The sequence below is a fragment of the Coenobita brevimanus genome, chromosome 94, assembly GCF_032717465.1.
Source record: "Coenobita brevimanus isolate Jiangsu-jjx chromosome 94, ASM3271746v2, whole genome shotgun sequence".
Classification (NCBI taxonomy): Eukaryota; Metazoa; Arthropoda; class Malacostraca; order Decapoda; family Coenobitidae; genus Coenobita; species Coenobita brevimanus.
This window is the reverse complement of record NC_137047.1, coordinates 19,636,102-19,662,454: the sequence shown is the minus strand read 5'-3', so window position 1 is coordinate 19,662,454 and position 26,353 is coordinate 19,636,102. Positions and strand designations below refer to the sequence as shown.

General features: G+C 43.5%; 1 protein-coding gene across 2 annotated transcripts in view; it reads right to left on the bottom strand.

Moving 5' to 3' along the window:
* Positions 1-26,353, bottom strand: part of Slik (Sterile20-like kinase) — a 452,675-nt gene that overhangs the window by 111,055 nt on the left and 315,267 nt on the right. For both annotated transcript variants that reach the window (XM_080282573.1, XM_080282574.1), the window contains exons 16-19: positions 25,821-26,073; positions 17,537-17,764; positions 5,431-5,580; positions 1,646-1,747 (exon numbers count right to left, since the gene is read on the bottom strand). In XM_080282573.1, the coding sequence (XP_080138699.1) occupies positions 1,646-1,747; positions 5,431-5,580; positions 17,537-17,764; positions 25,821-26,073 (733 nt within the window). The remainder of the gene's footprint in view (positions 1-1,645; positions 1,748-5,430; positions 5,581-17,536; positions 17,765-25,820; positions 26,074-26,353) is intronic.

Sequence of the window (26,353 nt, the reverse complement as noted above, 5' to 3'; positions counted from 1 at the left end):
GGTACAGTGATAGAGAAGTGAGGAAAATATGCAAAAGAAGTGGAGAACAGAGTGACAAAGGAAAGAAAAGTGGCTGGTGCTATGAAGGCCTTGAAAAGGAACAGAGGCTTGAGTGTTGCAGCTGTGCAAGGCTTACAGTACACGATGGAGTGTTAGCGCCAACTTTAACATACAGCTGTGAGACTAAGGTATGGCACGAAAATGAAAAGTCAAGAGTAAGAGCAGTGGAGATGAGACTGCTGAGGAATGTGTATGAGTTACAGAGAGTGGATAGGAAACAGAATAATGTGATTCATGACAGATGCGGAGGGAGGAAGCCTGTGGACACCAGAATCAAGGAGAGTGTAATGAGATGGTTTGGTCATGTGGAGAGAATGGATGACATACGAGATTGAAAAAAGTATATCTGAGCGAATCTGATAGAGGGAGGGGGCGAGGCAGGCCAAGATGAAGGTGGAGGGATATGGTGGATGAGTGTGTGAGGAAGAGGGGCATGGAAGTTGGTGAGGCTATGGCATTGGCAAGAGACTGAGCTGGCTGGAAGAATTTTGTGCAAAGAAGCACATAACCAGGGATTTGGCACCCCTTTAACGTGACAGCATTCACACTGGCTCTAGCAGATGGATATATGTGATGCTACAGAATGTAGTGAAATTTTGGGAGCTATCTGATGAAGCCTGGATTTCGAGGGCTCAAATGGCGAGTGAGTGGAAGTGTGGCCTACTGAATTGGGGAAAACTTTGATTGTATGGATTTTGCTACTCCTCACCCTGCCCTAGGGTTGGGATGGAGGTCTGGATGATGATGATGATGATGATGATGATGATGATAATGATGATAATTTATATCCATTACTATTGTGCATTAAAAACTATTTGATCTTACCTGCAAGGCTTGGTGAACGAGTTTGTATGTGTGTGTAAGAAGCGGAATCTAAAGGTGACTGTAGGGAGGAGCAAAGGTATGATCTCTGAGAGAAATGAAGTCACTGATGGTACAGTGAGTCTGGATGATGAGGAAATGGAAAATGTGAGTGCATTTAAGTACCTGGGTTGTGTAATAAGTAAGGATGGGATTTTACAGGATGAAGTGCTTGAAAAGGTACAACAAGGAAGACAGGTTGCTGGTTCTTTGAAAGCAGTTGAGAGAAATGGGCTAGTGAGCATGGAAAAAAAAAAAAAAAAAAGTTGCTGCATGATAGTATTGTGATACCAACTCTAATGTATGGAAAAGCTTGGATCTTGTTGGAAGGACACAAGAGTGAGAGCAGTGGAAATGAGTTATGTGGAAGGAGCATGCAGAGTTACATGGAGAGAGAGACTGACAAATGAGGAAGTGAAGGACCATGGTGGTGTAGATGTGGATGTGATAGAAAGCATTAGGAGAAATACAATGAGGTGGATTAGCTACATCAAGAGGATGGAGAGTGAGAGATTAACAAGGAAGGAGTATGAGAGTGAGGTGGAGGGGGGGGAAAGGAAGCGGAAGGCCGAGGAAGAGATGGAGGGATGGAGTGGGGAGGTATATGAGAAAGGGGGTGTGGGCAGTAAAATGGTGGGGGACTGGGCGACATGGAGGCAATTTGTTTGTGGCCACCCCTTAAGGGATTAAGGTGTTTCACAATAGATAGATAGGTAGATCTTACCTCATGAGCTTCATGCAACTTCTCAAGGAATATTTTTTCTCTCTCACTCTGGTCAAGATCCAATCTCTCCTTTCGTGTCTTGAAGGCATCCTTTCTTTTATCCTTCAAAAGGGATAGAGAGAAATGTGATCAGTTTTGTGATATACATGTGAGCATATATATTATGGTCATATCTTTAACAAGTGAATCATAATAATCATCAAATTATCCCTAATACAGTATCCCACCATAATACTGGATGGGTAGGATCTTGAGTCAGTTACGGGATAACATAAAAGCAGAGGTATCAACAGCGCTGCTCCATTCAGTCACTTAAAGACAACACAGCTGCATGCATGACCTCCTGACATCCACCCTTCTGAATCCTATCTCCCTCGTGAGGACAGGGTCCACCTGGCAAGGCTGAGATGTGGGCACCATCCAGCCCTCTTAAGCTATCACAAGAGGCTGGATGACTCCATTGCTGATGCCTGTCCAGGATGCAACACAGCACCCCATACTATTAGGCACATTATGGAAGACTGCATTGCACACAATCACCTATGCCAACAACACAACATACACTCTTTGAGAGCTCTGTGGGAAAACCCGGTCTCGGACATGGCCTTCCTAAGGGACTTGGGGCTGTTCGGCCAGACTGCCTAGGGAACAACTACTACTACTACACAGTGCACAGTAATATGGATATCATTAAAGCCTTTTGAATTCTTGACTTAAAATCATAGGGAGAAAGGGGAGCCACCTGCATCATGTACATCTCCATTTGTACTTCTGCTATACATTTCTTTCCTTTCCTCAATTTCTAGACTTCATCATCTCAAACACTCATATCCCACATCCAGCCATATATTTCTTTTCCCTTCCAGCCTCCTAATACCCTCAAACTCATTCACATATACCCTTTTCACATACATATTCATGGTAGTAGGTGGTAGTGGACATCATCCACTAACTTGATGTAGTACTGCCCACTTCTTCTGTCAACTTTATTATTCATTTTCTGTGACTGCCCCCTTTTCTTCCTTTTTCTTCCATCCTTCCTATCACTTTTTATTCTTCTTCTTTCTATTTCAAGTGGCTCAGCACTAAGTGACAAGTCTAGTGGTTTCCTGTAACCCAGGAAACCATTTCCAATGCTGGGTGGTAACCATATCATAAAACAAAAATGGGCTGATGTGGAGCCTACTATGGTGTCCCTTTTAACTGGGTGGAGAGATGCAAGTGTGGTGCCCAATTGGTAACCCAACCCCCACAATCTCCCCTACACCTCACTGTGGTCAGGCACAGTCTGCCACAAAGAAACATTACTTCACAGACAGGATGGACCTGCAGAGATGACTGCTTGCCTGCAGCTGACAGGGCTGCTCAGCCAGACAGAAAAAGGTTACTCAACAACAACACCCATGTTTATATCCATTTTCTCTACATGACGAAACTATCTCAGGACACTCCTCTACACTCTAACTGAGACTTTTTTACTCATTTTCTTTCACAAATCTCTGTTCCATATCCTTTTCCAGTCACCCACACAGGCTGACATTCCTTAATAGTCTTTCACAAACCGAGTTCAGACATATTATTATTATCAGCACCATCACTCATATGAATTGTAGCAACTCTCTCCAGATCCCTCAATACAAAATCACTATAGTTCCTTGGTACATCCTCAGTCTAAATGGCTCCCAAATCTAGCCTTCTCTTCCATTCCTGTCATCACAATGTGCATATGCAGTAACCAGTTACCTTCTCAATCTTAACTTTAAACATGATATACATGCACTCTGAGCTGATACAATCCTAATCTTTCTTGTTTGCTCTACACTATACTGTACATCAAAACACAATCCCTTCTCTCCTCAGTCCATGAGTACTGATACCTGACTTTATACATGTCACACTTTTCCATTCATCCACTTCACTTATCTTTGTCTCACAAACTGACATCACATACCTTTTTCCCTTAAAACATCTTCATTATTTGTACTCTTTCACATTTGCCATTCACAATGCTAAAAGTACACAAAGCCTAATTTAACAAGGCCCTGGGCAGGCATAGCATCCATTTCTCAGGTCTCCAATTTTATTTATTTATTTACAGTAAAACTTCACTGTAACAGACTAACTGGGGCCCAAGCCATTAAAAAAAAGAAAAAAAAGACAAAATTCCAAATAAAAGCGACACCCGGACTTCCCCTGCTAACCTGGACTTTCTCCACCATATTGGACATTAGTCTGGATCACACCAACATCTTTTTTTCATTAGCACTACTGCTTCATTACTTGTTATCCAACTCATATCCGGCAATCTACATCCTCAAGATCCTGACCAACTCCAATGCACATCCAATGCCCATCATCAAGGTCACGACAATCACCCAATGTCCATCCAACGCCCATCATCCAGGTCACGAAAACCACCCAATGCCCATCATCAAAGTCGCGGCAACTACCCAATGCACATCCATCGCCCATCATCAAGGTAACAACGACCACCCAATGCCCATCACCAAGGTCACAGGGGAGGCAGTGGCAAAATCGGTCCAGAGGTGGCCTGCAGTCCTACTGGGCCCAGGTTCAAATCCCGGCTGGGGCAGGGAACAGTTTAAGGATTTGAATTTAATAAAAATCAGACTTTACTGATCTACCAGAATACCCGCCGACATGTAAAAATACCCCCACTAATACCAATTCACCAGTCCTGTATGAGACAGCCCCAGCATGTATTCTATATGGACGGTGGGTGTTAGTGCCAAAGTGGTGACATGTAGAGAGGTGCATGGTATGTAGGAGGACTACTGGGCCTTGAGGGCAGGCCGTGAAGCCTATGGCCAGAGTCGGACACCTAAAAAAAAAAAAAAAAAAAAAAAACTGTCCATCCAACGCCCATCATCAAGGTCACGACAACCACCCAATGCCCATCCAACAACCAACATCAAGGTCTCGACAACCACCCAATGTCCATCTAATGCCCATCACCAAGGTAACAACAACCACCCAATGACCATCACCAAGGTCATAGCAACCACCCAATGTCCATTCAACGCCCATCAAGGTCACGACAACCACCCAATGCTCATCCAACACCTATCATCAAGGTCACGACAAACACCCACTGCCCATCATCAAGGTAACAACCACTCAATGCCCAGCACCAAGGTCATGACAACCACCCAATGCCCATCATCAAGGTCATGACAACCATCCAATGCCCATCATCAAGTGACAACCTACCCAAACATCCTCATCCTCCACCATCCCCCTACCAAAGCTGGATGGAGGTCAGGCAGTCTGGACCACTTCTGGCTTTATCAGACATTTCTAGATATATAAGAATTTAGTCCACTAGGCTCCATAAGTCCGATAAAAGCATATTCCAGTATACTGAAGTCCGTTATATCAAATCTTTATTGTATTTTTTTAAAGCTATTCTGAGAGTAAGGGAGTTTCCAGTACACACCACCATTTTCATCATCTTGATACACAGAGTAAGCACAAATAGCATTCCTTCTCCCCATCTCCAAGGATACCTGAAGGATAATGGTCCGTAATCTGTATGGAATTTTTAATTAAGAAATTAACTTCTTTTTCTCTGTGGCTGACACTTCAGCCTATGAGTGAATGTTTATGTAGCTAGTTACCAAGCTTGTATCCACAATACATTCTTGCTAACATAGTGGTACCTCAATGGTCAGGGGTCACCATCCACCTACTACTGTATATTTATTAAAGATTGTGAAGAAATATATCAACAGGATATATAAACAATACTTCTCTGATGCCCATACTTTTGGTAACAGGTCTACTTCTTGCTTAAGCAGTTTCAGCTCTTGCTTGAGACTCTCCCGGAAGGACTTCAGCTCACGTTCCTGCTCTGCTCTGATCTTCTTACTGGCATTCTTCAGCTCAACCTCTTGTATACTCTCTGCCTTCTCCACCTGATAACCAAGAAAAGCCAAGGCACTTAAACAAACACTTAACACACTTCTCAGTTCAAAACAAAAATATGGTCTTAGATTTATGTATTAAATACAATTTATTAATTTATCAACCATATCTCATCATCATCAAGACCTCCTTTCCCATCCTAGGGCAGGGTGAGGAATAGCAACATCCAAGCAGTCAAAGTCTGCCCAGTTCAATGGGCCAAGCTTCCATTCACGCACTATTCAAGCCCTCGAAATTCTGGCTCCATCTGATAAGCTAAAAAAAAAATTTCACCACGTTCTGTAGCTTCACATATACCAATCTGACAGGACCAATCTGAATGCTGTCACGTTAAAAAGGGGTGCCAGATCCCTGGTCAAGCACTTCTCACAAAACTCATCCAGTCAACTCGATCTCTTGTTAGTCCTTTAGCCTCACCAACTTCCATACCTCTCTTCCTCACACACACATCCACCATATCATTCCTTCCTCCTTCTTCCTGACCTACTTCATTTCCTCCCTCCTTCAAATTCACTCAAATATACCCTTTTCACCACTCTATTTTCATCCATTCTCTCCACTTAACCATACCATCTCAGTACACTCTCTTCGATTCTGGTGTTCACAGACTTCTGCACTTAGCATCTTTCATGAATCACATTATTCCATATCCTATCCACTCTCCACATACATTCCTCAACAGTCCCATCTCCGCTGCACTTACTCTTGACTTTTCATTTTCATGTCATTACACAGTCTCACATCCATATTTTAAAGTTGGCACTAAGACTCCTTCATGTAAGCCTTGTGCAGCTGCAGTACTCAAGCCTTTGTTCCTTATCAAGGCCTTCAGAGTACCAGCTACTTTCCTTCCTTGTCACTCTACTTTCCACTTCTTTGGCACATTTACTTTCCTTCCTTGTGTCACTCTACTTTCCACTTCTTTGGCACATTTTCCTCTCTTTTCTATCACTGTGCTCATGTATGTGAACTCTCTCACCACTTCCATTCCTGTTCCATTAACTGTAACATCACACCGGGAGTCATCTTCCCTCTGAACAACCATCACTTTACTCTTTTCTACATTTACTCTGAAGGCATGACACCACTCACAGGCATCTACATAACTCTGCACTAGTCTACCAGGCTTTGGTCCAGTATTTGCAAGCAGCACAGCCTCATTAGCATACAACAAATTTCAGATATTCCATCCATCGCCATTCATTACCAAAGCCATCCCTCTCTCCATTACTTATATTTTTACTTCCCTCATCACCCCATCCACAGATATACTGAACAACCACGGGGACATCACACAACCTGCTGCAGGCCCACACTGATCGTGAACCATTCACTCAAATGCCCATTTACCCTTACACGTGCCTCACTACCATCATACCTGACAGCACCTAGCAACTTACACCCACTGCAAATTGACTTAGGACCTATTCACGGGATTGCTATGGAAGAGTTGTCTGTTTTTGCGTTGCATTTCCATCTCTACCAAGTGAATTTTTGAGGCAAGAAGTAATTGGCAATTCCTCTGGTGTTGGTAGGAGGTGGTGAAACACTGGGACGATACAGCCAATGTATCTCTACCAAGTGGCTTAGGTTGTCTGGTAGAGATTGTATGTAGGGTGAGAAGTTTGCATTCATTTTTCTTCCTAGATCCTCATTTACCTCCTCCTTTTTCCTCTTCACTAGTCTTTTTACGTGCTTCTTGCTCTCAACATATACACTTCTTATTTCAACTGAACCTCTATCCTGTAACCACTTTAGCCACTTCTTCCTCTTTTCCTCCACCGCTCTCTTTACCGCCTCATCCCACCATGCTGTACCTTTCTTCTTTGTTGTTACTCTTGCCACACCACAGACTACTTTAGCATTCCTTACTAAGCAATCCCTATATGCATTCCACAGTCTGTCCAGATCCATTTCATTCCAATTCAGTAATTCTAACTCGTCCTCACTTTGGTCCTGTATTCATCTGCCATTTCTTTGATCCTCAGCTTCTCAACTTTCAGTCTTTCTCCCTGACTGCTCCTCCCTCTCCTGATCCACCTCATTCCTCTCAGCTTGATCTTGCATACCACAATCATATGATCTGACAGACCTCCACATCGTCCTCTCACAGCCCTCGTATCAGCAACCATTCCCATCATCGACCTCTCTACGAGCATGTAATGAAGCAGGCTTCTTTCAACACGATCCCCGTTCCCTCTATACCACGTATATTTATGTGCATCTCTGTGCTTGAAATATGAGTTACAAATGCACAATCTCCTCTCCTGACACATATCCTTTATTCTCTTCCCATTATCATTTTCTCCTGGTACCCCATAACAACCCATTATGTCATCCTCAGGACCAGTGCCTACTCTTCCATTCATATCCCCCATCACAATCACTTTATATCTCCTGGGCATTTCTCCCATTACTTCACCCAGTTCATCGCAAAACCTGTCTTTCTCTCTCTCACTCCTGTCCTCACACGGTGTATACGCTACAATCACTGCCACTTTCACCTTCTCAAACTTGAACCTGAGATACATACACCTCGAGCTGACACATTTGTAATCTCTCATTCCACTCTGCCACACCTCATTCATCAACAAAGCAACTCCTTCCTTGCATCTTCCTTGCCCATTCATTCATATAAATATATATATATATATTTTTCTTTTTATGTGTTCAACTCTGGGCATGGGCTTCACAGCCTGCTATCAAGGCCCAGTAGTACTCCTACATACAATACACCTCTACATGTCACCACTTCGGTGCTAACATCACCATCCATATTGAATACATGCTAGGGCTGTCTCATAAAGAACTGGTGTATTGGTATTAGTGGGGGTATTTTTACAACATGTTGGCGGGTCTTCTGGTAGATCAGTAAAGTCTGATTTAATGAATTACAAATCCTTAAACTGTCCCCTGCCCCAGCGGGGATTTGAACCTGGGTCCGGTAGGACTGCAGGCCACCTCTCTACTGATTGAGCCACTGCCTCCCCCAGCAGCAGCAGGTGAGAATGAGAGGGCAAAAAAAGGAGCTTGTGTTGATGTGTGCAAGAGATGGAAGGAAAATATAAGAGTATGGATCAGCTGGCTCAAGGATTGTGTTAGTCAGATAATAAGACTGAAAGTTGGAATACAAGTGTAGGCGATTGTGTGTATGTATGCATCAACGCAAGACTGAGCAAGCACAGTGAAAGAAGAGTTCTGGACCAATGTGGATGCATGCATGGAAAAGTTTGAAAGGAATGAGAGAAAGTTTTTGACTGGAGATATGAATGGAAGAGTAGGGAATGTGAAGGTGGATGGAGTAGTTAGAGAGTGGGGTGTGCTTGCAGAAGTGGATGAGAATGGCAGAGCTCTAGTGGACATTTCAGCCGGAAGAGGGTTGGTGATAGCCAATACACTCTTCAGACACAAAATGATCCACAGGTATACATGGCAAGTGATGAGAAGGGTGGGTGGTGAACTGAATGAATGGAAGGCAATGATTGATTGTGTGTGTGTGTGTGTGTGTGTGTGTGTGTGTGTGTGTGTGTGTGTGTGTGTGTGTGTGTGGTTGAGAGAATGAGACGGTGCATAATGGATGCAACAGTACAGTTACTGCAAAATGACTCAGGACCTCCCCCCACAAGGTATTAAAAAACTCAGAAATCACAGTATATCACAATGTTTGTTCATGAAATGCCATTCATTAATATGAAATCATGTTTTCCCTGTTTTCCAGGACCAGTTGGATGCATTTTGGCATGGAATCATTTAAATCCTTAAAGTAGTGTAAGCACATTTCTTTGCACAAAACATTTGTCAGTTCAGTCTTGAGGTTGTCCAGATTGCGTGTCTTCTTCTCTGCCATGATTTTCTTCATCTTTGTCCAGTAGTTTTCTATCAGATTTTGATTCGGACTGTTGCCAGGCCAGTCGATGACCTCAATCCGATGATCTTGAAGCCATTTTGTCACCTCTCTTGACTTGTGATATGAAGCTGAATCGTGCATGAAAAAGTCGCACCCATGCATAACAAAAAAGTTTAACAAATGATCTTTCAGGACTTGAATGTACCAGCCACCATCCATCATCAAGTTCTTAAGAAGAAAGTACAGGCCTCCCCTTTCCATTTCTCCTGAGAAGCACCCACATACCATTACTAATTATGGGTCGTTAACAGTCAGCACCGTGTAAGCAAGGTCATATCGACTACAGGAGGCTGGGTGACGAACCTTGGCAGAACGCACCTGGAACACTTGAAATGTGCTTTCATTGGAAAACATAACTTTTCTCCACTAATCCGATGTCCAGTGTGCATACTTCTTGGCAAAGTGAATGCGCTGCTTCTTCATGCGGTCAGTGAGAAGCGGTTTCTTGGCCACTGTGCGGGTTGGAAAACCCACCTCATTCTGCAAGCAGTGTTGGATAGTTCGAATTGAGATGTCTTGTAACAGCTGGGGATGCATTCTCTTCAATTCTACTGCTGTCAGTCGAGGATTCTTGATTACTTCCCTCTCAGAAGCATATTTGTACCTATGGAAGTCGTCCTCTTCTTTCCACCGCCATGCTTGTGCTCTGGTATGACATCAGGTGGCTGGCCGCGTGTTGCAGCAAGAATCTTCATGGCAGTCGACTCTGTGCATCCAGTACGTTCACAAATCGTGTTGACAGGAACATTTTCCTGCCTCCATGCAATGATACAGACCCTCTCATCCCTTGAGCAGTACTTTCCAGGCATGAAAACTCGACTCTAAGAAAATAACAGGGCAAACAGTAATGCATACAAAAAAAGAGGGAGGTGCAAGCTCGGAGCGATGGGAACATATACACCCACTCTCGCTTCTGGGCAAGCACCGATGTGCTAAGTGTTTCACCACCTCCTGCCAACTCCAGAGGATTTGCCAGTTACTTCTTGCCCCAGAAATTCACTTGGTAGAGGTGGAAACACAAAGCAAAGGCAGACAACTCTCCTATAGCAATTCTGTGGGTAGGTCTTAGGTCAATTTGCAGTGGGTGTGTGCAGTGGTTGGGGGAGGGGACTTTCTAACCACCACCTGGTGGTGGTGAAAGTCAAGGTCCAAATGAAATGGAGGAATAGAAGAAAGGAAGGACAGGGCAAAGTAGTTCATATAAGGAGGGTACACAGAATACAATAGGATGGAAAAAAAAAAGGCAGAATATAGGAGAGAAGTGGAGGAGTGACTGGGTAAATATGATTTGGAGCAGATGGGGGATGAGGAAGGTGTGTGCACGATATTCACAGAAGAAATCTGTGTAGCATGTGAGGTGGTGTGAGAAATGCATAATGGCTATGCAAATCCTGGGTCAGACTATTCACTAGAGTGGCTTGGAACTTAAGTCTAGTGATCTGTAGTGACCTAGTCTTATAAAAATGCATCGAAGTAGGGAAAAAGGCCAAGAAATCGCCAGATTATACCCAGAGGCAGTTTCCTTATAGGAATAGAGAGACTGTTCTTACACTCTATAACTCCTTAATAATGCCATTTCTGGAGTATGCTGTGCAGTTCTGGTCACCTAAACTTACGACAGACTGACTTGAAAGAATTTAATCCACAGCTATAAAACTCATTCCATCTATTTCGAGACAGAGTAATCAGGACTGCCTGAGGGCTCTGGGACTGTTTTCAGGAGGAACTTATAGACAATATGGTTAGCTCTTTGAAGTGTCTGCAATACTGAATAGGCTTGACAATCTTGACCACAGAAAATTGTTTACTCTCAGCATGAACTCAACATGCAACCATGATTCGAAGCTCAAATTTACAGGATGTAACACCAGCATCTGTGAAAACTTCTTCACGTATAAGATCTGCTCCATCTGGAATAGACTACCCATGGATGTAGTTAACTGCACTTAAATGAAACAATGATTGTATCTTACTCAAACTACAATGAGTACAAATTGGATAGCATTCCCAAACAAATACAAAGTATCTCCTCAACTGGGACAGCAAGGTCTTTGCGATACTAACTTCTCCCTGTAACTCCTTGTAAGTCTCCCTCCCTCCCTCATCATATCCAAAGGTTATAAAAGAAAGCAATGGAAAGAAAGGAAATTAAACAGAGGAAAATAATACAAGCTGCATCCTCCACCTAAATATAGGGCATGCTGAGAATTTTCTTGAAGAATAAGGGTGATGATGATGTAAGGGGAATCCTTGCATGCTGACCCATGTAAACGTAAAATGTTTTGTTCAGCAGTATTTAAAAATTCATGAACTGAACTCAGTAAGATACATTAATTTCCTCATTTAAGTAATAATAATACCCAATAAAAGTAGAAATACAGGCATACCCCAATAACTGGGGGGGGGGGGATTTGCTCCTTCAATGATACAGAATAAAGGACATACCCCAGAAAACCATCATAGTGTGTTTTGCTTGCTTTGCCCTTCCAATGATCTGACCATCGACAATTTGAATTGTACATGGTTAAGTTCATGTACTTTTTCAAACTGCAAAAACAAACATTGCACTTATCTTTACATGGATTCCTCTTACATCACCACCAACACCCTTATTCTTCAGAAAATTTTTTATTAGGCCCACATTTACTAAAAAATTTCATTCCCCTCACATCTCCACTACTGGACTGAGGAGAGAGAGAGAGAGAGAGAGAGAGAGAGAGAAAAAAAAAATATATATAATTTTCACAATGAAGTCCACTATGGTTCAAAGAAAAAACAACACAGTATTAAAATTCCACTGCCCTCTGTAAAGATTATTGGTTAGTTCCCTTAATCACCTTTCTTGACCCCTTTTATGCTAATAGCTCCATAGTAACTTACAGAAACACTAAAGTCTTGTTGCTAACTATAAAGCTGATCTGTCAGTTGTTTCTCATTTATAGTACCTTGTATTGAGAAAGTAGATACAGTTGCAGAACACGCCCCTGACATTGATGCTAAATACTTCTTGAAATATACCAAAAAAAGACCTGGGACGAGGTCATAGAGTTTTACCTCAGTGATAAGGGATAGAATAAGGAGGCTGCCAGAGACTGAGGAGCATGGAAAGCCGCTATTTGGTCACCAAGGCCGACGCATGCATGCATGCTGGAGCCTATTAAAAAAAAAAAAAAAAAAAAAAAAAAAAAAAAAAAATGATACTATGCTGTATATCTGTATATATATTCATGGGAGTAGAGTGTAGCACCAGTCGAGCAGGGTGGTACTCCCAAGGTGGATAGAATGGTGATGACAGGGAAAGCTGGAGCTCCCGTTTCATCTGTCCTCAGGACTAGTTCCTGACCATCCCCCTTTGCTGAACTTTTTCAATGTTTCAGTAACACAGAAAGTAGGTCAGCATACTCCCCAATACAAGTTTCTCTAACTGTCAACACCAACCTACATGCACATGACACTATACACTTCCCATTCAAAATTCAACCAAAATGGCATCATTTAATAAGCCTTGAAGTCCCCAGGGGAGGAAGACCATAAATGACCCAACCATCCACCCCTCTCCCAGTGAAAACCCAGCAAGATGCCTGAAACCACTGTCTGACTCACTTCTACATTTCTGCAACATTCACGGCCTTTCCTCTGACTTTCTCTCTGTTGAGCACAACCTTTCCTCCTCTAAACCTCACCTTCTTTTCTTAACTGAGGCTCAGCTGTCTGAAGCAACTGACAGTAAACCCTTCTCTGTATCCTCCTACTTTCTCTATACTCATTTCAAAGCTAAAGGAGGCCACTGTGTACAAGTACGCAACGACATATCTTGCTCTCGTGTTCTTGAACTTGATTCTTCTGAATTCTCTACCCTCTGGCTTTGGCTTTCCTATCATTCTCTGACTAATTATATCTGTGCTGTTTACTTATTTCCTACATCTACTAACTATGTAAAATTCATCGACTATCTTACTTCTACGAAGGAGCACAACCTACCCATTTCTCCTTCCTCTGAAATCTCCATTCCAGGAGATTTCAATGTTCACTACCACCTTTGGCTCCCCTCTCCTTTCACTGATCCACCTGGTGAACAAGCCTATATCTTTCTGATCCATAATGACCTAAAGCAGCTTGTACAGCACCCTACCCATATCCCTGACTGCTCTGGAAAGAGTTCCAACATACTTGACCTATTCCATACAACTAATCCTTCTGCTTATGCTGTTAATATTTTCTCTCCACTGGCCTCCTCTGATCACAGCCTTATCACCTTAACCTATCCTATTGTTCCAGTATGGCCTGTGAACCCTTCAAAGAAGCATCGGTTGTGGCACTCTGGGGCTTCCGATTGGGAGGCCTTCAGGCAGTACTTATTTGATTTTTCCTGAAATGACTATTGCTTCCATGGCTGAGAGCCATCTGAGTGTGCCATGTGCATTACGGAGGTAATTCTTTCGGGCATGGAAGCATACAGTGCTCGTCAAAATTGTCGAGCGCCTACCGCCGGGCGCGAAATACTTATGGCCAAAAAAGAATCACCCATTTTTGGTGGTAAAAATTGAGCCACAAGTTTGCGGAGCTAGCATGACGTCACAGTAGCCTGTGGCCTTCCGACCCGCTGGTTGGTTCCCGCCTCAGTTGCCCACGGGCTGCCTGAGAGAAAGGAACTCCGCGGCGTCGCCCTCTCTTTTTGCGCCCTTTTTTACCGAGTGTCCTGCAGTGTTTTGGCTTTTGCCACTTTGTTATGGCACCTACCCGTGAACTATCGAGTGAAATCATATCCCAGATCATTGCCCTAAAGGAGGCAGGCCACCAAACAAAGGAAATTAGTGAATTGGTTGGTGTGGCTCGATCGACAGTGCATCGGTGGTGCACACGGTTTCGAGTGAAAAACAGTGGTGAAGTTCCCACAAAGAAACCGCGGTCTGGTAGGCCTAGGAAAACTTCCCCAAGGTCTGTTAATGTTTTAAAACGTGCAGTGGAGTCTAATCCTCGTGGGAGTGCAAGGAAAATAAAGGAGAGCAACCCGGAAGTGTTTGGTGAGGTGTCTGTGAGAACAGTGTCTCGTAAGGTCCACGAACTTGGTTACACAAGTCACAGGCCTGTGAGAAAGCCTCTTCTCACAAAAAACCAGCAACTTCGTAGGCTTGCCTTAGCTAACAAATATCTTAACTGGGGTGAGGAGCAATGGTTGTCAGTGTTGAGGTCTGATGAGGCAACGTTTAGTGTCACCTGTAACAGAGGAGCACGTGTGTACCAACGCAAAGGTAGTGACCCACTTGACCCAAGGTATGTAGAAAGCACAGTTAAACATCCTGATTCACTCATGGTATAGGGTTGTTTCTCAGGGAAGGGTTTGGGGAAGCTTGTTGTACTTCCCAAGAACCTTAGAGTGAATCAGGATGTTTACCTGGAGCTTCTGTGTGATCATTTACCAGACTCCGAGCTAACAGGTGCACGAGTGTTTCAGCAGGACGGTGCACCTGCTCACAAGGCCAAATTGGTCACCAATTGGCTTCGTGACTGCGAGGTATCATTCATGAAAGAGTGGCCAGGAAATAGCCCAGACCTCAACCCGATTCAAAACCTCTGGTACCTCGTAAAGAAGAGTCTCCAAGGGAAGGACGTGAGCTCTCTGCCTAAGCTGGAAGCCGCCATTCGTGACTCCTGGGACAAATTACCCCTCCAGCACCTCAGGAGCCTCGCCCTTCCATTTCCAAGACGTCTCAGGTCCGTGAAGAAGCATAAAGGATACCCTACAAAGCACTAAAGGTAAATAAAATGCATTATTTATGTTTTTTCAATGCTGAAAGGTTTGTTTCGTAGGAGGGACGCAGGGCGCTCGATACTTCTGACAAGCACTGTGCATTCCCTTCTCATATCCTTTGACTAATGCATGTAAACCTTGGTTTAGTCATGTTTGTTCTAATGCTGTCCACAACAAGGAGGCCTACAAAAGGTACCGGAGCCAACCCACCCCTGAATCTCATCTTTTTTTATGTTTCTGCCCGGAATCGTGCTAAGTTTGTTCTTCGCTCTGTTAAAAATAATTCCATCCAAACTATATACTCTGAGCTATCCAACTCGAACTCTTCCTGCTCCTTCTGGCACCTTGCCAAAAATCTTTCTAACAACTTTATCTCATCATTCTTCCTTCCTCCTTTCCACTCTGATGGCTCTGTAGCTATTTCTTCTACTGATAAAAAAGAACTCTTCCCTCAGACTTTCTCCTCCAATTCCACCTCAGAAGATCCCGGTGCTGTTACTCCATCACTTCCCCCCTCTGGCTTTCTCATAGCTGACATTAAAATTTCTTCAATTTATGTATTTTCTGCGATCACTGGCCTCAATACCAACAAGGTATATGGGCCTGATGGGGTCTCTCCTATTGTCCTCAAGAACTTGTGCTTAAATCCTGCTTAGGTAAACTCTTTTGCCTTTGTCTATCAACCTGTGCCTTTCCCTCTTGCTGGAAGTTTGCTCTCACTCAGCCTGTCCCAAAGAAGGGTGACCATTCCCAGCCCTCTAACAATTGCCTAACTGCTTTAACATCCTGTATTTCTAAAGTTTTCAGGTCTATTCTTAACAAAAAACATTTTAAAGCATCTTTCCTATCACAACCTCCTTTCTGATCAACAGTATGGGTTCCGCCAGGGACGCTCCACCAGCGATCATCTCACCTACCTTTCAGACTCCTGGTCATCTTCCTTTCGGGAACTTTGGCAAATGTTTTGCCACTGCACTCGACTTCTTAAAAGCTTTCAATCGAGTCTGGCAAAAATCTTAAATTTCCAAACTACCCTCTTACGGTTTCTATCCTTCTATCTGTGCCTTCATCTCTAGCTTCCTTTCTGGTCGTTCTATATCTACTGTTGTGCACGGCCACCGTTTAACCCCTAGAGCTATCAATAGTGGTGTTCTTCAGGGTTCTGTCCTATCACCATCTTTCTTCCTTTTGTTCATCAGTGACCTTCTAAGTTGTACATCAAACCCTGTTCACTTATACACTAATGACTACAACCTTCACCTTTCCATCCGCTTACCGCAGCGTCCATCTCAGCAGTTACTTCAGCAAACAAGGGATGAGGCTATGGCAAACCTAATGCCTGACTTGGCTCATATCTCTGATTGGGGTTAAAATAACCATGTTGTTTATAATGCATCAAAAACTCAGTTCTTACATCTATCAACCTGACAAAATCTTCCACAGGAGTACCCTCTAATTTATGGCAATATCCACCTCAATCCTGCATCTGCTGTAAACATACTTGGGATTTCATTCTCTTGGGATTTAACTTAGATTCTTAGAACATATTACTGTACCTTTCTTGTAAACTCTCCTTCCAAGAGATTGGGTGTGCTAAGCCGACTCTGTACCTTCTTTACCTGTACCTCCTTTTGAATTCATTCATGGATTGTACTCGCCTGTATTATATGCAACTCTCATGTGTGGAGAGGCTCCCCACATACAGCTCTTCTCAACAGGGTGGAGTCAAAGGCTTTTCATCTCATTAATTCTCCCCCTCTTACTGGTTCCATTCAACCTGTCTCTTTGCTGCACTGTTGCATCTTTATCTCTTTTCCATCATTACTTAAGGGGTCAATGCTCCTCTGAACTCTCTGTTTGCATCCCTCCACCACTACGACAGGCACGCAGCACCTGTCTAGCAACAAACTCTCATCCCTTTTCTGTCCAACCCTCTAATGCAAGAGTTAATTGCTACTCCCAGTCCTTCACTTACGCAAAATGTCAACTATGGAACTGTCTTCTTTCCCTCCTGCCTATAATCTCCAGTCTTTCAACTGCAGTGTGTCCAAGCATCTCGAAATGACTGGATCTTGAATTTGGCTTTCTGTTACCTTGTTTTTGTTTTTTTCTTGGAGGGAACAATTTGCACACCCCTAGCCTTTGGTTCCTTCTTCCTTGCATGAAAAAATCTATCTATCTATATCTATCTAATTATCTATCTATCAATCTACCTACATGTATATTACATACAAAAAACTCACTGTACTAACAGAAAAGTTAAAATATATATTAAAAGAATTATTACCTGTTGCTTCTGCTGTCTGTTCAGGCTTTCAATTTCTGTATCATATCCTCTAAGGAGTTGCTGTCTTTCGATTTCAAATTTTTTCTCTTGCTCAGCTTTTGCGAAGTTAGCTTTCATTGCTAGTTCCTGGAACTGCTTCTGCTCAATTTTCTGCAAGAGCTTAAGTTCTCTCAACTCTTGTTTTCTTGCAAAATGCCCTGTGCCAGTTCCTTCATCCTCATAGAACACCTGCAAGTTGTAAAAGTTCATTAGAGTGATGCACTAGTTACAAGTTATAAACTACGTATTACACATACACAATAGGCAGGACGACAAATCAGCAAATTATTCCATATATATATATATATATACATATATATACATATATATATATATATATATATATATATATATATATATATATATATATATATATATATATATATATATATATATACACACACACACACACACACACACACACACACACACATATATATATATCATCATCATCATCATCATCATGAGCCGTTTGAGTATCCAATGCAGGACCGGCCTATCCTGACTGAAGCTGGGACGATACAGCCAATGTATCACTACCAAGTGGCTTAGGCTGTCTAGCAGAGATTGTATGTAGGGTGAGAAGTGCTTGTAAGTGTGACTGTAGTGCTGTAGTGGCTCTGGATGTGTGTGTAGTCTGTGAACCAAGTGTACTGTAATTGGCCCGCGTAAGCAAACTGGATGCAAACATACTTTACAGTATGCGACAAACCACAGCACCCCTGGTGTCCGTCAATGAAGTACATGGCCGGGAGAACGCTTCCAAAGTTTAGTACCGTGGCGGGGCGCGAACACTCGCTCTCCAGTGTACGAAAACGCACACTTTACCACTGTACCACAAAGGCTCTCTCTCTCTCTCTCTATATATATATAGTGTACATATAACATATATCTATATCTATATCTATCTATCTATATATATACATATATACATAATCGGTCGATTTCTGAAAACTTGGGGGTAAACATAACCTTCCTTTCCACGTTGCGTTTGCTTCTCGATGAGAAGTCAGCCGTGTACAGCATGAGTTTGTCTCGGGACCTCTTGATATCGAACAAAGTAGACCGGGCCAGGTTAAACTCGCGGAGAATGCGGGAAGAAGACCACCCCGCATCTACTTTCTCCAATATCTCCCTCTTCTTCTCCAGGGTCAACAACACTCTCTTCCTTTTCTCAGGTGGCGGGGCCATCATCACACACACTAAGAGGAGGCCCGAGAGCAGCAGGAGGCCCTGCAGCAGGTAGGGCACCACCACAAAAGCGATCACGTGGGCAGCCATTACGACGAGCGTGCACTCGCGGTGAGAGACAGGCGGAAAGTGGGGAGGATGCAGCGGCACTCTATCGGACGTTGGAGGAATGACGCGCCAAAACAATGCTCTCCCGCAGCGCGCGCGGTAAGTTCAAATTACGGACAGGATTTTTTTTTTGGATCCCAAGACGATTATGTCCGGGTAGTGGGGATGTTTGGTTATTGGGCGTCCGGATATTAGAGTGATTACTGTATATATATATATATATATATATCCATCCATCCATCATCCAATCCTACATTGCCCCATGAGGTGGGGGCACTCACCATCCACTCACTCGATGAGGTGCTGCTCACGGGTGTCTGCCCTTTCCTCTCCATCCTTCTTTCCTTCCATTCTCTTCTGTCTTTCTTTCCTTCATTCTTTCCTTGTCCTTCTGCCTACGGGTGACTTTACACTCCCTCTTCTGTCTTCTTTCTTTCATTGTTTCCACTTCCTTCAGCCTGTGGGTGACTCTACACTGAGTGACAAGCCAAATGGTTTCCTGTGCGCCAGGAAACCATTTACTACGCTGGGTGGTAACCATATAACCAAATTTTGGCGCCTAGTGGTGTAGTGGGTAATTACTGCGCTCCAATCAGATTGAGCCAGTGAAGGCTTATATCCAAGGGGTGGTTGGGGTTGATTGCTCATGTAATGCCACTCAGGGATGAGTGAGGCTGGTCACTCTCATCTTAAATGTCAAGACCAACTGCCTAGCCCCGGGCTCCTCCGTTCCTCATGGGGCAATGTAGGATTGGATGATGGATGGATGGATGGATATATATATATATACACAGTACATATACAGAGAGAAATTGAGGAGATGGAAGGAGAACTATGAGGATTTGTTGAATGTAGAGAGTGAGAGCAATGCGAGTATAAGTGGTTGAGGAATGGCTGGGAGAAGAATAGATGCGAGGAGGGAGGAAGAGATCAGTAGGGCGGAAGTAGTGGAAGCAATGAAGAAGATCAAGATGGGAAAGGCCCCAGGAATTGACAGAGTGTGTGGTGAAATGCTGAGGTATGGGGGTGAGATTGTTGTGGAGTAAATATGGAAGTTGTGTAGATTGGCTTGGGAAGAGGGAAGGGTTCCAGAGGACTGGAAATCAGGTATAACTGTTCCTTTATACAAAGGAAAAGGGGAGAGAGAATTATGTGGTAACCATTGGGGTATTTGCCTTCTTAGTGTTTTCGTTTTCGTTTTTAAAGGCTCCAACATGCTTGCATGTGTCGGCCTTGGTCACCTAATGGCACCTCTCCACGCTGCATGATCCATTGCAGCCTCCCTGTTCAGTCCCTTAACCCTAAGGTCACACTTAATGACCTCGTCCCATGTCTTTCTCGGTCTACCCCTCATAACCCCACCCCCAATATTAACACTTCTCACCTTCCTCACCCAATTATCATCCCCCATCCTCTCCACATGTCCAAACCACCTCAATCAACCTCTCCTCATCACAACACCAATACACTCCAGTCCCATCCTACCTCTCAACTCTTCCATTGTAAACCCAGCCCCTCCAGGCCTTGGACGCAGGGACGCACTGCACATCCACCTAATCATTGTCATTTCTGTACGTCTGAGCCGGCGAATGTCTTCCTCCTTCACTGCCCACGTCTCACTGCCATACAGCATTACACTCCTAACACATGCTGCATACAAAGACCCCTTAGCACGTAGGGAGAGCCCTCTCAATGTCAGGAGAGGCAAGAGCTCCCCGAACTTCTTCCAACCACTTCTCACCCTAGCCACAGAGCTAGCTCCAGCCCCACCTCCAGCACACAACATGTCTCCTAAATAACAAAACTCTTCCACACACTCAAGAGATTCACCAGCAAGTTCAATCCTTTCACATCTGACGATCTCCACCTGCTCACCCCGGCACGCCGTACACATAAAATCAGCATTATCTCGGAGTCTACCTCTGATACCACTACATCTCTTATGCACCCATTTATCACACACACTGCACAAGATGGAATTACTTCCCATGCCCTTGTGACAAACTGCACATGGCCACTCTCCCTCATCTTTGACAGTACCGCCACCAACCCTAGATATCATTACTTTTGTTTTATCTGCATTTACCCTTAAACCCTTTTGCCCCATACCATCTCTCCACTTCCTAAACCTTTCCTCCGCCTCCCTTTCATTCTCTGCAATCAACACCAAATCATCAGCATACAACAAATCCCACGGGAGTCCATTTCTAAAGTCACACTGTGACTGGTAAAATATATTGTAGAATACTCATTGATAGGGTTAGGCATATGACAGAGGAGCTAGTTGAACAAGGGGGTTTTAGGAAGGGAAAAGGGCGTGTAGATCAGTTATTTGTTCTAAGATGTTTAGTGGAGAAGTATCTAGAGAAGGGAAGGAAAGTGTATGCTGCCTTCATGGACTTGGAGAAAGCTTATGACAGAATAGATAGGCAAGGTATGTGGAAGGCATTAAGAATATATGGGGCGGAGGGGAAATTGTTGAATGCTGTGAAGAGTATGTATGAAGGAGCTAGGGCTACAGTGTGAGTGGATGGTGAGCTGAGTGAGTTCTTTGATCTAAATGTGGGACTGAAACAGGGTTGTGTGATGTCTCCATGGCTGTTTAATATATACATGGATGGGGTTGTGAAGGAGGTGCAAGGTAGGCCAGTGGATGTGGGGGTGGCTCTAATGAATGAGGGTGAGATTTGGAAGATTCCGGTGTTGCTGTCTGCTGATGATACAGTATTGTTGAGTGAAGATGAATGGGAGTTGCAAGGTTTGGTGAATGAATTTGGGACAGTGTGTAGGAGGAGGAAGCTGAAAGTTAATGTAAACAATAGTTATGGTGTCTGAGAGGAATGAAGTCACAGAATGTACAGTGAAGTTGGATGGTGAGGATATGGAGAATGTGAGTGCATTCAAGTACTTGGGTAGTGTGATGAGTAAGGATGGAACTTTGGGGGATGAAGTGCGTGAAAGGGTACAGCAGGGAAGGAAGGTTGTTGGTTCACTGAAAGCAGTGATGAGAAATAGGGAGGTGAGTATGGAAGTTAAGAAGTCACTGCATGATAGTATTGTGATCCCTACCCTGACGTGTGGAAGCGAGGCATGGACCTTGCAAGAGGGGAACAAGTCAAGAGTGAGAGCAGTGGAAATGAGTTACTTTAGAGGACCATGTGGAGTGACATGGAGGGACAGGTTGATGAATGAAGAAGTGAAGGAACATTGTGGGATGGATGTGGATGTGGTTGAGAAGGTTAGGAGAAATACACTGAGGTGGTTTGGATATGTAGAGAGAATGGAGAATGAAAGACTGACTAAGAGGGTGTATGTACGTGAGGTGGAGGGAGGGAGAGGGAGGGGTAGACCGAGGATGAGGTGGAGGGATGGAGTTGAGAGGTATATGAGGGAGGGGGGGTGAGTTGGGGGGAGGGTAGTCAAATGGTGGGTGACAGCAACTTGGATGCGTTTTGTCTGCGGCCACCCTTTGCAGGAATAGGGCGTCGGGCTATAGATAGATAGATACAGTATGTACACTAATTTCTCGTATTTGGACGCATTTTACTTCGACGCCTCGTTTTTCGCGCAAAAAAAAAGTTTCCTTCTTATTGCTTTTCTTTCCTTTACAGGTGGATTTACACTGAGTGAGAAGCCAAATGGTTTCCTGTAAGCCAAGAAACCATTAACAATGCTGGGTGGTAACCATATAACCAAACCATACGTGATCCCTACGTTTCAACAAATGGGTTGGTGGAGGGCTAGTGCCGCTCCCCATAAAACACTAACTCAAAGTCAAATGGCCACCCCTTACGGGATTATGGTGTCTGGCAATAGATAGATAGAAAAAAGTTTCTGAGCTATCTCACAATTCGCAAATTTCCCCACAATTCGATGCTCCCAGCCAGCAGCCAACACTCAGCAAACGATGCACACCGATGCTCAGTCTAGGCACTGTCCATTTTTCTAAGCAACAGTTTTCCATGATCTTTATACAGCAGGTCCAGTGGGGCAGCAGACACACGTGAGTTTGTTATTGTTTATGATCATAACGTACGATCTTCAGCCGTGTCGTGAATACACAGCAGGTCTAGCTGGGCAGTAGACACACGTGAGTTTGTCATTGTTTGTGATCGTGACGTACAATCTTCGGTCGTGTCATACTACTATTTCTTAACAAAGAATCATTTCATGTTTCTTGTAACACTATTTATTTTTGTTCTGATGGATAAATACCTGAAACGGATGTAAAATAAAGTTTATCGGTATTTAAGGAAGGAAAGAATAACAACTGTCCCAATACAGAGATGGTAGACTCTGTCCACCAATTTTTGAATCTATCTGACTATATTACAGCCTCTCTTCCTTGTAATAGTAAAATAATGTTGTTATAATTTCTCCTTTCCTTTTAGTGACAAAGAGGGCACATAAAATGACCAGGGTTTAGTTGACCTTCTTTGATGTAGAAAATTAAATAATCTAGTGAAAAGGGGCAGCTTTTCCTTGGTTATTGACATCGGGAACTAGCCCACCCACTCTCAACACACCTTCACTTGCCACCCAAGCCAGTCTTCACTTTATTTCTGGTAAGGATTTTTGGTGTTGGGGTCTTTATAACAGTTTTCATGTCTTTTCAGGCATCTGTTTATTGTAATATGCTGTTTTAGCAGTAGCAAACACTCGTCATTTAATTTTGGGTAGGGCCTGTTTTGTGTTATGGTACTTTCTGATAGGATAGGTACATGTCCCACCGGAAAGCTCCTCAATTTTTCCTACTGACCCTTAACTTCAAAATTCGATGTTCACGGTTCGCGAGGTTTTGGCAGAACATCCAAACCGTGAAAAACGAGGATTTACTGTGTGTGTGTGTGTGTATATATAAATAAATTATATATATATATATATATATATATATATATATATATTGTGGTAGGTGGGGGTGCTCACCATCCACTCGCTCAATGTAGTACTGCTCTCGGGTGTCTGCCCTTTCCTCTCCTCCACTCTTCTTTCCTTCTATCCTCTTCTGTCTTTCTTTCCTCTTCCTTCTGCCTGTGCATGACTCTACAATGAGTGACAAGCCAAATGGTTTCCTGTACACCTGGAAACCATTTACTATGCTGGGTGGTAACCATATAACCAAATCTTGGCACCTGGTGGTATAGTGGGTAATTACGGTGCTCCAATCGGACTGAGCCGGTGGTGGTTTATATCCAAGGAATGGTTGGGGTTTATTGCTCATGTAATGTCACTCAGGGATGAGTGAAGCTTGTCACTCTCATCTGAAATGTCAGGACCAACTTGCCAAGCCCGGGGCTCCTACGCTCCTCATGGGGCAACACAGGATTGGATGATGATGATTATGCATATCTATCTATCTACCTATCTATCTATCTATATAGTACAGTACCCTCGTGTCCAGCACGCGTTAGTCCAGCACGATTCGAGTCCAGCACGGTGAGCAATTAATTATTATTATTTAATACAATTTAATTACTGCAACACGAGTGTGTTAGCATAACACGCACAGAGCTCCGAGAAGTGGGCCAAATCCGCAGAGTTCACTAGCACGATCACCCCCGGTCCAACATGGCCATACTGGACATTCCCATGATGATGATAGCCAATGAAAAACTTCTGATCAAGTAGCCTTCCCTGCCTGCTATCGTGACATGATCGTGATGCCGCCCAATTAAAAACGCTTCTGGTGTCACATGATGTTTTGTTTACATTTCTCCCGCCATAGAGCCACTCAGTCGCATAAATGCATTGGAAGGTGCTTTTTTCTTGCTGCATTTTCTGCCCTTGTTACTGCATTTTACCCTGCTCACGATGCCTAGGAAGCCTTCTGAGAACCCCAAGAAGCGTCGGCACCTCCTTCAGGCCACCAAGCTAGAAAGCATCGAGAGGAAGAAGAAAGGGGAGAGGAAAGTTGATATTGCCAAGGCCTACGACATGAATGAAGCCAACGTGATCATAATAAAAAACTTAAGACAAGATCCTGGCAGCCGAAGGCTATCACATGGCAATTCATACCAGGTTTAATGAGGATACGATGGTAAATCGGAACGGTAACGTGGTAAAATTGCCGACGATACCACGGGCATTTGGAATTCATCTGGATGGATTCCTGCCGAGCATACGATGGAGAAAACAGTGTGACCAAAACCCAGGCGACTCGACAGAGAATGTATCGTACTACAGCATTGAACATTTAGCCTGACACTGAATACGTATTAATATTTTAGAATAAATATCAATCGTTTTGAAACCCTTCTCATCAGCGTGCGTACCAGTTTATAAACAAAGTTGCTTCTCCTTATTCTCTACCGAGTCAGCGACAGCGATCACTTTCCACAGTCATGAGACGAGGCTCTGGCAACAGTGTGAGAAGCATGCACTTTGTCGAGGATTACAGGGCTAGGACAGGCAGAAGCAGGACCTTCCATGGCTGTTGACGAAGATAGTGATTCTGAGTGTGATTTCGATGGATTTATGAGGGAGGTTTGATTTCGAAGGATTTATGAGGGAGGTGGAGGAGGAGCAACAGCCATTACCCGCTAGTGATGCCAGCAGCCATCCTCCGGGGACCCAGTAGGACTAACTACAGCCTTGGATACCACCTTCCATTCCCAGCAAGCCCACCAACACTATCCTAAAAGGTTAGTTATCATTCATAGCACAGTACCATTTATTATAATTACAATAGTACCAATATATGTATAGGTATATGGTAGGTATTTAGGGTGACTTTTCCGAGGGTTGCTGACATAATTCATTTTTCCCCATAAGCTCTATTGTTAGTCCAACACGTTTTTGGTCCAACACGTGACCCATGCATGACAGTATTACCGTGCTGGACGCGAGGGTACTGTATACAAATATATATATATATATATATATATATATATATATATATATATATACACACTATACACAGTAAAACAATCAACTCTAGGAGACATACCTGCCTGGTTGTGACAACAACACCATCTACGACAAACTTGCGAGTACGCTTCCTGGTCTTCTTACGGAGTGCTACAAGATCATTTTCTGCTTTTGTCCTAGGATTCCTTGCATTTTTTTCAAGGGGCTGCAATGTGACATCCTCATCACGTCCTGGCCGCCGCAACACAACTTCATCAAGATTCTCTTCTTCCTTTTCACGTGGACGGTTCTCCTTCTCAGAGCTAGTTGTGCTTACTGTGTCCCAGTCTGACCTGTGTCATGAACCAGGATGGTATCAGAGAAAATATTTGCAATATTCAGTCAGTCTACATAAACATGTGTCACATAACTTGGCGCACAGTAGGATGACCTAACGTTGTTTTATTTACATCAGAGCTACACTTTTAATATCAACCTGACAACTTAAAAATCACTTTCCAGCTGCAGAAGAAGCTGCCAATATCTGGTCTCATATTTCATAAACATGTCTAGTGATTTGATATACAATAAATCAGAACAAGAACAGTGTGACAATGTGCAAAATGAAGGATA